The 13,521-nt window shown below is 36.4% G+C and overlaps 1 protein-coding gene across 2 annotated transcripts in view; it reads left to right on the top strand.

The window, feature by feature from the left end:
* The window catches only part of UFSP2 (UFM1 specific peptidase 2), a 31,781-nt gene that overhangs the window by 8,450 nt on the left and 9,810 nt on the right, over nucleotides 1-13,521 (top strand). For both annotated transcript variants that reach the window (XM_043973012.1, XM_043973011.1), the window contains exons 2-8: nucleotides 133-211; nucleotides 3,165-3,348; nucleotides 4,429-4,495; nucleotides 5,071-5,228; nucleotides 5,662-5,854; nucleotides 8,001-8,147; nucleotides 13,217-13,381. In XM_043973012.1, the coding sequence (XP_043828947.1) occupies nucleotides 133-211; nucleotides 3,165-3,348; nucleotides 4,429-4,495; nucleotides 5,071-5,228; nucleotides 5,662-5,854; nucleotides 8,001-8,147; nucleotides 13,217-13,381 (993 nt within the window). The remainder of the gene's footprint in view (nucleotides 1-132; nucleotides 212-3,164; nucleotides 3,349-4,428; nucleotides 4,496-5,070; nucleotides 5,229-5,661; nucleotides 5,855-8,000; nucleotides 8,148-13,216; nucleotides 13,382-13,521) is intronic.

The raw sequence follows: 13,521 nt of genomic DNA, 5'->3' as shown, positions 1-13,521 counted from the left end.
ACAGTCATTCTCATGTTTTTGAGTACTTTAAAAAGTATATTAAAGCATTCTTGGTTTAGTATATGAGGTTGTCAGTGTGTTTTTTCTTCTTTTGGGTTTTCTTTAACTGAATCTTGCTTTTATTTATTCCAGGTGATTTCAGATACAATGGATCTTCTTTTCAGAATAAGGGGAGGCCTGGATCTAGCATTTCAGCTAGCTGCTACTGATGGTATGTCTGGAACTCCCCCCACCCCCCACCCCGCCCCATATTATGATTAGGAAAAAATGGTGATCAAAACACACCTTCCAAACCCTTTCTTGCTACTCGGTATCACTACCCCCACAAGCATCTTACTTTCATTCAGTTAACATACATTTATAAAATGCTTACCGTATGCGAGGCACTATGGAGATCCAAAGAAAGGCCCTGTCTTTAATTCCTTATTGTGGTGACCCTGCATTACGGGTTCCTGTGTTGTTATTAGGATATAAGTTCTGGGAAATCCTACCACCCTGAAAAGACAGTGTACCGGATGTCTTTTGTCTGAGGACCGGCCTAACTAATTTTAGGGGGAATCAGCATCAGAAGTCTGGTAACGATGATTGGGTTTTTTTTTTTAAACCACAGCAACTCATAAAACCATCTACCAAAAGATGAAGGAGTTTCAATTTGTGTTGGTGGAGGGAATATCCATATAGATGAAATCACAGGTCCTCAAAATATTGAAGTATTGCTAACATTTGGAAACTGTGACTCTGAAAGTTAAGTCACTTGTCCAGGATCACCCCGCTAGTGAGTCAGAGCCAAGATTCAAAATGCATCTGGCTCTGTCTTTCAGTGCTCTTTCCACTATAAAAAACATATAGAACATATAGAGCCATTCAGTAAGTATAAGGTGATTAATAGAAGATCATTCCATGGTCTGACAGGATGAGGAGAGAATAAAGAAAAGAGGAAGGAAGTGCATTTGGTACCTGAAATATGGGAAGGGTCATCAGTGAGAAAGGGGGAAGGGGCAGGAAAGAGGCAACTCTACAGATTACCCTGGGGCTCAATGGGTAGCCATAAACAGAGGCCATTCACAAAAATGTTTCTCTCTTTAGAAAGATGACTAACTTTCTGATTTCTTTTCATGGGCTTTGTTGGCCAAGGATCTCACCTGCCAGTCACTTCCCTGAGGAAATAGTCCATTCATCATGACCCCCAGAACCCCTCTTCATCCTTTCCCTTTCTCCCTTTCTTTGCCCGATACTTTGATGATGGTGGCATCCTTCCCTTTCCTAGGCGAACCCCTCTGCCTGGCTCTTGATCTTCTCCCACCAGTTTCTTCTGAGAGTCCACCCCCTCAGTCGTTCCCTCTCTTTCATGTTCAGTCTTTATATACCAACTCCTTCCCAACAACCCACAAACATGTATGTCCCAATCTCCCCCGTTCTTAAAAACCCTTCACTTCTCCTCTCCTCTCAAGCTGTTGCCTTTTCTCTCTTCTCCTTTTCATAGCCAAACTCTCAGAAAAACTTGTTCCCATTCCTGGCCTCCATTTGCTCCCCTCCCACTCATATCTTTTTTTTTTTTTCCATCAGGCAGTCGGGGTTAAGTGACTTGCCCAGGGTCACACAGCTACCCACTCACTTGTCTATCCCATTACAATCTGCCTTCTGACTCCACCACTCAACTGAAATTACTCTCTCCAGGGTCGTTTCTTTTTAGAAATGAGTGTTATTTGATACCTTTGTTTGTTTAGCATGGTTATTTCTCTGTATACTTCCTACTCCTAATCCTGCCCCAGAACTAAATCTCCTTTGCAACAACAACAGCAAATGTTGAAAAAAGGCAAGAGAAAGTGACTATGTTAGAGAGGGTTCAGAAGTATCTGCTCCTATGAGTCCCCTCTTCTTCACTAAGAGGAGAAAGGTTCACAGATAGAGAGCTGGAAGTTAGACCCAAAGAGTTAGGGGGACCACACAGGGAGTCATGTCTAGAATTCAGACTGAAGGGCAGCAGTTGTCCCACTGATCCATGCTGGCATTCACCATGCCATAGTCCATGTTGGAGGGGAAGGTGGAGCCTGGGCTCTCCTGACTCCCACGTGTCTACTCCTGAGCTCTCTAGAGCAGGGAGATCACAGCGCTGTGTCCTGTGTGTCGTACTACCATGAAATTAGGACTCTCGTTCTCTCAGATTTGTGAATTTCCCCTCAGTGCCAAGGACATTCTCTTTCGCCATGCACACATAGCAGAACACGACTTCCATTTATCCTTCCAACTGCATTGCCGAAGCATAGAGAGCACGCAGGGGGCCCTCCCAAAGATGCCTCCTGCACGTGGGCTCTCAGGACGGGGATTGAATTTAATCTTACCACCATTGTAGAGAAGGATGGATGGGTGGGTGGGTAGAGGATGGGGGGTGGTTTGATAGATACATAGATAGTTGGATAGATAAATAGAGATATGGAGATAGATCATAAATGCATAGGTAGATAGATCCATAGATAGGGCAAACACCTGTTAAGCGCTTGCTAAGTTCCAAGCATCACCGAGTGCTGGGGATCCAAATGTAAGCCAAAAAGATGGTCTTTCCCCAGCGAGTGAAGACAGATGGCACATAAAAGGGAACCAGAGATGGGGGTGGGGGGAGCGATGCTCGTGTGGGAGAAAAGGGGAGAAGTCCAGAGGGTGAGCAGCAAAGCCAGGGATGAAGTCAACAGAGAAACTGCATCCTCAGGCCTGAGACCTGGGGTTTCCCAGTGTAGAGAGGTCAGTGTTTTAAATACACTGTGTATTTACTCATCTGTGTATATGTTGTGTCCCACCGGTAGAGCATGTACTCCATGAGGTCAGAGGCCGCTTCTTTCTTGTCTGTCTTTCTATCCCTGGGGCCAAGTATAGTTTCTTGCATACAGTGGATGCTTAATAAGTGTTGAATTGTTGAAGTTATCACTATAATAGTTTTCCCTTAGGGTTATAGTGATGGGAAAAACATCAGAGAAATATCTTAATAATAGCAAGCATAGGGGGCAGCTAGGTGGTGCACTGGCCCTGGATTCAGGAGGGCCTGAGTTCAAATCTGACCTCAGGCACTTGACATTTGCTAGCAGTGTGACCCTGGGCAAGTCACTTAACCCTCATCACCCTGCAAAAATAATAATAATAATAATGGTAAGTATATTCTTTTAATTCAGATATTTCTACGAAAAAGGCATTAAAATATGTATTGAGTGACCTTTCAACCAAACTTTCATCAAATGCCCTCGTGTTCAAAATTTGCCACAGTTCAGTGTACCTATGGCCCAACAGCAACTTGAACACAGTTCCAGCAGAACTAACCGACAATTCTGCTTGCAAGGAAATACTACGCTTTATTCAGTGAGTATGCTCTAATATTTTAATTGACATCTTTTGTTTTTACATTACGTTCATTCCTAAACCTATACCTTCTCCCTTCCCTATCCTGCAATCCTTCCCTTTTAGTTAAGGTGGAAAAAAGACCAAAAGTTCAGTAAAACCAACCCCTTGACTGTGTTTCACAATATATGCAGCTGTCTGTTTCCAGGGGCCCCTAGTTCTGCGCTGAAGGGAAATCTGTACATGTTCTCTCTTCTCCAGGGATGATCTTGGTCATCATAATTGCACAGTTCTCAATTTAATTTTATTGTTCTTTCCATTTACATCTTATGCATCATGTGTCTTGTTTTCCTCGATCTCTTTATTCCTAGTTCAGTATGTATCAGTTCATATACGTCATCTCATGTTTGCTTTAATTTCTTCACCTGTCATTTCTAATAGTCTAGTAATTATCCATTATATTGATGGACCACAATTTATTTAGCTATTCTGTAGTCAGTAAAGTACCTACTTTGTTATCTGTTCTTTGCGACCACAAAAAGTGTTACATTGAATGTTTTGGAAGAAATGGGGTATTTCCTTCTCCTTTTTACTTCCTTAGAGTATGTGGCTAGAGGTGGGATCTCTGGGTCAACAATTATGGATGTTTTAACCACTTTTTAATCATAATTCAAATTGCTTTCCAGAATGGTTGGATCAATTCACAGTGCAGCCAAAAGCACATTAGTGTTCCTGCCTTCCTGCAACCTCTCCAGTGTTCACTGTTTCTGTCTTTTGTTATAGTTGCCAAATTTCCAGGTGTGAATTGAAATTCAGCTCAGTTTTGATTGGTGTTTCTCTTACGATTAGTGATTTGGAAGCAGTAACCATGGTTATTAATAGTTTGTCAGCCTTCTTTTGAGAGCTGGTTGTTCATATTCTTTGACCATCACTCTAAAGAATGACTCCCAGTGTTACATATTTATGTCGGCTTCCAGTGTATGTTTTGTATCAGACCCCTGTCAAGGATACTTGATGCAGTAAGTGACTATGTTTTAAAACTTAGCAGGAATAGTTTTAAATGATGAGCGCCATTAAGTTCTTTGTATATTAAAATTTTAGATTTAACCAAGAAGAGGATACAAAGCGAAAATTCACCAAGAAGAAAGATAAAAAGTCACAAGGACAGGTGAGCTTGCCACCCATACTAATTGGGTATCCTCCAAATTTTTCAGTTTCTTCTTTGTAATTAGATTTGTAATTTGTAAATAGATCAATTAGTTAAAATTATTTTGTAAATAGATTTGTAATCTTTCTTTTTTTGTTGTTTTTGTGGGTTTTTTTGTGGAGCAATGGGGGTTAAGTGACTTGTCCAAGGTCACACAGCTAGTAAGTATCAAGTGTCTGAGGCCGGATTTGAACTCAGGTACTCCTGAATCCAGGGCCGGTGCTTTATTCACTGCGCCACCTAGCTGCCCCTGTAATCTTCTTTCTAATTAGACTTCTTAAGTCCCTTGCTTATTAGGATGTTTTCTTATACTTTAACATCTCCCATGTTTCTTTACCTTTTTACATTTTTGGACTTTTGGCTCACAGAAATTTCTATCAGGAAGTTAGCTCACTTTGGTTTGCTTCTCTATTAACCCAAAAAATCTTAAATGTGATAGTGATCACCTACAAATAGAAAGGAGATGAAAAATGAATCTGTGGCCTGTAGTAGGTTTATGGCATTACTACAATTAATTGTAATTATTTTCTTTGTAGCTTCAGATAATAAATATAGATCTCATGCTGGAAATGTCAACTTCTCTAGCTGCTGTAGCTCCCATCATTGAACGAGAGAGCGGAGGTCACCATTATGTTAACATGACTTTACCGGTGGATACTATTGTATCTGCAGATCCAGAAGAGTCATGGGGAATGTAAGTCTTTTTGCCTCATTTTCATAAACATATTACCCCACCCCATTCCTGCATTAATCGTGGACTTGTGTGTATTGTTGTTTTAAAATCAAGAATAGTGTAATAAATATTACTTTTTACCTTTGATTGGATACTAGCCCAGTGTTCAAAGAAAAAAAAAATCTGTTCCTATTTTTCTCATTGATTGTGACTTTGTTTGAAATATTGCTGTTATTGATGCAATAAAAATTTTGTAGGTAACTAGAAATCAATTGACCAGGTCATATATCACTGTATTTAGCCCACACCTTGTTTATAGCCGCTGAAAATGCAACAAATACCCTCAGACTCAGACTGTCAGAAATATTGATATTACCCAACTATAGCTATTTTTTTTTATCATGGCTACTGTAGCTTTTCTTGTTATGCTTAAATATTTTTCTTCATTTGACAGAGTTCGAGGTCGTCTAGTCAATTCAATTCACAATCAGCTAACTGATATGGAGAAATGCCTTTTGAAATACATGAAAGGAACATCTATAGTAGTCCCTGAGCCACTGCACTTTTTGTTACCAGGAGAGAAAAATCTTGTAACAATCTCTTATCCATCAGGAGTTCCAGATGGTCAGCTACAATCTTATAGAAAGGTAAGAACCTATTAATTAGGTCTTGAGAACCAGATGCCAAGGAGTCCCTGATTTAGTTAGGGCTGCATAGAGATAACAAACGGAAACAGTTTGGAGCTACATCAATCCTATTTTCAAAACAAAAACCACTCTAATAGAAATTTATAAAATAATGTGATACATAAAACTCTGCTATTCTAATTTTCTACTAAAGTACAAGTTGATGCACCAAATCCATAACAAATTAACTTTTGTTTTACTTTTTCCTCTTTAACAAGGTTTACATATTCTAGGACATTCCCAGAGTCTGTGAACTGAGTGGAAATGACAGTGTCAAATGATGTCATTCACTCTTCATATCCCTCCAGACTTCATCTGATTAGAGGTTTCTAGTAGAGAAAAAAAACAGGGAAAGCCCTGGGCAAAATTGCATCCTATTTCTATTAAATACCCACCAAGTTTTAATTGAAATTACCCTCCCAGAAGTATTTGCATTTTAGTGAGTAGCTCATGAATATTCAAAGAATAAAGATATAATTGTGAAATGATACGAAATTGCATTTCCATTTTTTTTTATCATTGCCTTGCTGGAATTCCTCCTGCCTTGCAACAGAAGCAGCTGCCCCTTCCTGGGACTCAGCCCTCATTCTGCTTCCCTCCTCCTTTCAGCCCTTGGACAATGCAGTCTCTAACTTCTGGACTTGACTCCCTAGTACAGGCATCTATAGCACAGTTATCTTTTACAGATGCGCCTGTGGATGCAATTAGCTGTGCTTTAGACTTTCAAAGTGCACTACTTGGGTTAACTCTCTCTGTGCTTTGTTTACAAAAGATCAAACGTATCTGCACAAGATAGATTTTTATTCTAGTAGTGGTATCACCAGGTTTATATAGTTAGGTGATTTTTTTTTTACTGTAATTAGACATTTTTTCCAGAATTTAGACTAGTTCGTAGTTCTACAATCAGTGCTGTGATGAATGTAATTCTACAGCTCCTCTGACAATTTTCCATTTTCATTTTTTGCCATCTTTGCCAATCACATGGGTATAAGATGAAACCTCAGAGGTGTTTTAATTTGTATTTCTCGATTATTTGAAGCATTACTTCATATGATTGTTGATGGCTTGCTTTTCTTCTTTAGAAATATCTTTTGATCTCATTTTAAATGTAGTTTTTAAATTATCTCTAAATGCCTCCTAATAGTAATTTTTTAGAAATCATTTAGCTAGATAATATTTGGGTGGCTCATAAATTCACAAAGAGCATGAACCAAGTATTAATTTGACCTTGTTTCTCTTGTAAATACTCAATATTTATTGATTTTCATTGAATTTTGAAGTTAAAAATCCCTAAATGTTTTTTGCCTTATTGAAACATGCTAGATAGAGAGATAGATATAGGGGGTAGCTAGGTGGCGCAGTGGATAAAACACCGGCCTAGGTAGGATTCAGGAGGACCTGAGTTCAAATCTAACCTCAGACACTTGACACTTACTAGCTGTGTGACTCTGGGCAAGTCATTTAACCCTCATTGCCCAGCAAATATATATATATATATATATATATATATATATACTTTCTGTGCCAATCATTCATTGACATTTTTTCAGAATTTATCTGAATCCTCTTCTTATATTTTATGTCTTTTATGTAGTTACTATGTGAGTGCTTTTAAAAATCACATTATAATTCTTATTTAAAGCCTTTTTCAGTTTTATATTTAGGAAATAGTGTTCACTTAAAAATAAGCTTGAAATTAGCTTCATTTTAAATCCCTTTTTATTTTAGTTAATTAAATTGACAGCTTAAAATATGGTTCTGAGCATGCATGTTTTAAAAATCTTTGTAAATAATATAGAATCAATTTTTCATATTTAACATTTTGGATTTCAGTTAATTTACTGGTTAAGTTTAGAGACTGATTTATATCAGGGGCAGCTAGGTGGCGCAGTGGATAAAGCACTGTGCCTTCAATTTAGGAAGACCTGAGTTTAAAGCTGGCTTCAGACACTTGACACTTAGTAGCTGTATGACCCTGGGCAAGTCACTTAACCCTCATTGCTCCGGCAAAAAAAAAAAAAAAAAAAAAGATTAATCTCTCTCTCTCTCTCTCTCTCTCTGTATATATATATATGTGCTTCTTCCTATTTAATCTGTTTTCATTTAGGAATTGCATGACCTCTACCACCTGCCTCATGATAGACCTTATTTCAGAAGAGCTAATGCATATCACTTTCCAGATGAACCATATAAAGATGGGTATATCAGGAATCCACATAGTTACTTAAATCCACTGGGAGCAGAGTCTGGTGTGGTGAGTTCATTTGTGGAAGTATTATTAATTGTCTAATAATTGGTTTTTTTAAATATCATTAATAGAATGGTAGCATCCTGTCAGCATCCAAAAAAAATCAACCTTTCTGGTATTAATGTGCAAAGACCAAAAAGTGGTGTGGTTTTTTTTTTAAGGCAGTTTTCTTTAGTCACATTTGCTATTATTTGAACTCTTATCTATGCCATGATATCTTCTGGCCTGGATGTAGAAGAAATCATAAGTCTGAGACAGAACCCTTGAATATCTTTTGCTGAATGAGGAAAGTCTTGAGAAATATTGTGGTTTAGAAATCTTTCCTGTCATATGGTTTTCCCATAGCATTTTTCAACTGGACCATATACTAGAGCACTTGATTATATTCTGCCTAATATTATGCTCTCATTATTTCATGTATGCATGTATACATGTGTATATGTGTGTGTGTCTTCTGTACAAGGACATTGTAACCCTCTCTAGGGCATTGCCTTGTATTTTGTAGTAAACACAGTGCCAATGTACACAATAGGTAATTTGTAAATGCCTGTTGATTGTTAACTGTGATATATTCTGAACTTTGGGCAGGGAAGAGAATTTTGAAGAAAAGAGACTGATTCATTTTCAATTTCACTTCTGAAAGGAAGAATGTCTATTTTCTACAAATAAACTTTTGTAAAGATTAACTTCTCTGTAGTATCTATGTATCCTCTAAAATAATTAATTCAATATTAGTATCATTATAAAATATATATTACCAGATATCATGTATGTACTAAAAGGGACCTAGAATGGTAATGATATTGAATATTTAATATTAATACCAAAACATATGTAAGGTTCTTTTGATGGGAGCTATACAGAGCAAAGTATATGTTCTTTTCCCCATAGCTGCTTGTCATATCAACAGATCAACCCAGACATATTCTCTTTTATTTTTACAATTCCTTTATCCTTCAGAGGCTTAAATGTTTAATTCAATCTGGCTTTGGGTTTTATTCCATACTATACACAGTGAAACCAGATGTCAAGTTAACTTTGAATATATTTGTGTCACCAGAAATTAATCAGAAGTACAAAAAGAATATAGAGTCATTTGGACCATAGTGAAGTTTATCCTTTTCAGAAAATTCAAGCATAATTTTAGTAGCTGTTCTTGAGTTTATGTTACCAACATTTTCATATGCATGAAATTGGGTTAGCAGGCTATCATCAAGACAGTTATCTAGGAATTCACATACTTTAGAAGCAGTGAAGATAGCTGAAGTAGTTCTGAGTAGAGGCAAAAAAGCAGATCTATAAAATTTCCAATATAAAATTTCCTATAAAATATTCAATTGTCAAAATGTTGAAGTTCAGTAAATTACAAATGACATGTCCCAGATGGATTCACAAGAACAAATAATATTTTTACAATATAATAATAATTATATATAATAATAATAAATATAAAGAAATAATAATAAATATAATAATATATAATAATAAATATAAAGAAAAATGAAACATTGAGTACCTTTTATGAGGCAAGTACGGTATTGATTTTTAACATCAGGTAGAGACAACACTAAAAAAGAAAATATTATGCAAATTTCACAAAAAATTATAAATGCAAATACTAAATAAAATATCTTAGCCAATAGTTTATAGCAGTACATTATGAAAATCATTCATCATAATCAAGCAAGGTCTATGCCAGGCATGGAACTGAGACTATCAACATAATAAAATAAACCAAAAAACCCATATGATTATAACCATTTTTAAATGCCTTTAAAAAAAACAATTTTAAAAGTCTTTTGGGGGGGGGGGACAATGAGGGTTAAATGACTTGCTCAGGGTCACACTGGTAAGTGTCAAGTGTCTGATGCTGGATTTGAACTTGGGCCCTCCTGAATCCAGGGCCAGTGCTTTAAAAATAATAAAAGTACGACCTTCGTTCATGATTTTAAAAAACGTGAAGGAACAGGTACAGAGAAACTTTTTTCCTTAATGTAATAAAAGGCAGAAGGTAAGAGCCAATGTAGTATACAACCCAGAAGTATTTGGAAGCCTTCCCACTGGAAACATGTACAAAGCAAAAATGCCCACTCTCACCCCATATTATTTTACATAGTATTGGCAATCATAATTGCTGTAAGACAAGAAAAAATACCAAAGCAATTAACACTGGAAAAAATGGTTTGCAGATAACATGATAATCTAGCTAGCCAATCCACTTACCTCAGCCAAAAATGTAATGGAGACAGTAAGTCCAAGCAAAGTCTCCAAATGCAAGAGTAACATGCAAAAATACCTGCATTCTTCTTTACTAGTTAATAATAAAGAGAAAAAAATTTAAAACAATCCCATTACAATTAAAACAAAAACCATAAAGTATTTGAGAATTAACCCACCTAGGCATATGTAGGACTTTTGTATAAGAACAAGTATAAAACTATAATGACTGAAATAAAGGAAGACCTGCATAACTACAGAAACAGATATTATTCACAAATGAGTATTATTCATTTCATAACTATTACAATATTTCCTAAATTAATTTGGATCTTTCATACATTATGTGAATACATGAAGAATTAGATTTTGTCAGTGTGATAAATGCCTTATATGGAAACTTTACCACTGCTGATAGCAATCCATGTATGATTTAGTAGCCAAAAGACCTAGGGAGTTAATTGCAGCACATAACAGTGACTTACCCAAGGGTCACAAGACTGCTAAGTGCAAGAGACAGAATTTGTACCCAGCTCTTTGTGTTTCCAAGCTCAACACCCTCCATTTAATATAATGCTACTGAAGTTACCTGGGGATTTCTTTATAGAACCAGACAAATAATAATGAAAATTATTTTTTTAAAAAAGGAAACACTGAAGGGAAAAGCTGGTGAAGGGGTAGTCTTTTACTCCCTGTCTTTAAACCTTACAAAGCAATTTATCAATCAAAACTATATGGTACGGGGGCAGCTAGGTGGCACAGTGGATAGAGCACTAGCCCTGGATTCAGGAAGAAACCTGAGTTCAAATTCGGCCTCAGACACTTAACACTTATTAGCTGTGTGACCCTGGGCAAGTGACTTAACCCCAATTGCCTCACCAAAAAAACCCCAAACAACCAACAACAACAAAAATACTATATGGTACTGGCTAACAAGGAAGGAAACAAAAGAGAAGTAAGTTAGTGGAGCAGACATGACATATTCCAAGGTGTATACAATATTGGTGTCTGATTAACCTTTTGAAAATGAAAACTGGGGGGAAGGATTCATCATTTAATACATTTGGGGAAATCAGTTGACAATTTGATTAGAAAGGAATTTTGACACACCTTATAATATTTGAATTGCAGTAGGATTAGAGGCTTAAAAAGAAGTATAACACAGATGGAAGAAAGTTTGAATTGTACAAGATGAATGAATTTTTTTATATTAAAAAAAATAAAAGGGATTTTTAGGAACAAGATAGATGTTCTTGACTACCTTAAAATTTATAATTCTGCACCACAAAAAGAAATAGATTGGTAAATATGACAAATAAGATAGATTAAAAACTTAACATATAAAATATGTAAGGAATTGTTAAGAAAAGTCACAGTAGTAGTTCTTTTGCAGTGGATAAATGGTCTATTTCAATATAATTTTCTTTGGGGGGCAGCTAGGTTGCATAGTGGATAGAGCACCAGCCCTGGATTCAAGAGGACCTGAGTTCAAATTTGGCCTCAGACACTTGACACTTACTAGCTGTGTGACCATAGGCAAGTCACTTAACCCCAATTGCCTCACCAAAAAAAAAAAAATTCTAGCAGCATTGTGTACATAATTTGAAAAGACTAGGAATAATGTTAAAGTCCAACAGTAGGTGAATGATTAAATTGTGGTATGTTTATGTAGTAGAATTCAATAATTAAATTAATATCCACAAGTAAGAGGGAATAAAAGGAAATCTGGGAAGAGCTTTTTGAAATGCAGTATAATACAGCATAAAACAGAAGAACTATCGGAATGCTGTACACACTAACTAGGGCCATATAAGAAGAGAAATGAATGACAAAGACAGAATCTTGATAGGGGGCGGGGCTTGACAAAAATTGTTCTGATATTACAGTGAAATTAATTATTAATAAGTTATTTGAAATGTAGGTGGTTATTAAACATTTAGTTGGCTATAATGATGTTCAATATTGAATTTTTTATAAAACATAATTTTAAAATAGTTATAATGACTAATATGGGAATATGTTTTACACGACTTCATGTGTATAATGGGTATCATTGCTTGCCTTTCTCAGTAAGTGGAAAAGAGCATCTATAACTCAAAATCAAAAAAATGAATGTCAAAAAAGTAAATAAATAAGCATAATTTTTTTAAAAGAGTAAAGAAAAAATAATTATACTTCTCAGTGATGATAACCAACAGTGTCTTTGAAAAGAATTACTTAGGGAGTAACACGACAAACACAAAATGCCCAAACTGGAAAAAGAGCTTAGAGATCATTTAGTCAACAGGTTGTAAGTCTAAAGAGGGAAGATACCTTTAAATATCAGCTCACCCAACCCTTTCATTTTGCACATTAGATAACAAACCCAAGCTAGAAAAGCTGTGGTTCAATGGAAGGAATACTGGATTTAGGGTTAAAGGGCCTGTGGTTGACCTGCCTTTACTTATTACTTTTGTGTTCTTGGGCAAGTGATTTTTCTTTTTTTTTTTTAATTCATTTAATTTTTTTTCTCATATGTAAACAAGTATTTTAACAGATGTATTTTTTTTTAAATTCTTTCCCTCCCTGAGAAGGCGAGCAATTTGATATAGCTTATACGTGTGCAGTCATTCAAAACGTTTCCACATTAGCCATGTAGTGATTTCAGCTCTGGGCTCATCTATAAAATGGGTGAGGAGATGGGGAGAGCAAGGGCAGGGTTGACTTGATCATGTCATCTCTGTCTTATTCATTCCTGTCTAGAAATGTTCAACAGCCCACCTCGGGCATCATGACTTTCAGTCTGAAGATGGTACTTAATGTCATGGTACTGAGGATGGTATTTTGCCCTATTTTCTTTTCTCTTTTTTTTTGTGCAGATTTCCACAGTCCAGGGCATATATGGTTATCATCATTACATGCAGGATCGGATAGATGACAGCGGCTGGGGCTGTGCTTATCGCTCTCTCCAGACTCTTTGCTCTTGGTTTAGACACCAAGGTTACACCGACAGGTCCATTCCCACCCATCAGGAGATTCAGCAGGTACAGAGCCCCTGGTTTCAAGTTGTACATTTCAGGCACACTGAAGACCTTGGCATTAATTCATATTTCCTCCTCCTGGGACACCCATTTCTCTTTTGAAGAAACCTAATCCTTGATAGTCTTTTCAAATCAAAGAGTAG

Source organism: Dromiciops gliroides, chromosome 6, assembly GCF_019393635.1.
Source record: "Dromiciops gliroides isolate mDroGli1 chromosome 6, mDroGli1.pri, whole genome shotgun sequence".
In the NCBI taxonomy this organism is placed as follows: Eukaryota; Metazoa; Chordata; class Mammalia; order Microbiotheria; family Microbiotheriidae; genus Dromiciops; species Dromiciops gliroides.
Note: the sequence above shows the minus strand (reverse complement) of the source record. Positions and strands in the feature narration are given on the sequence as shown.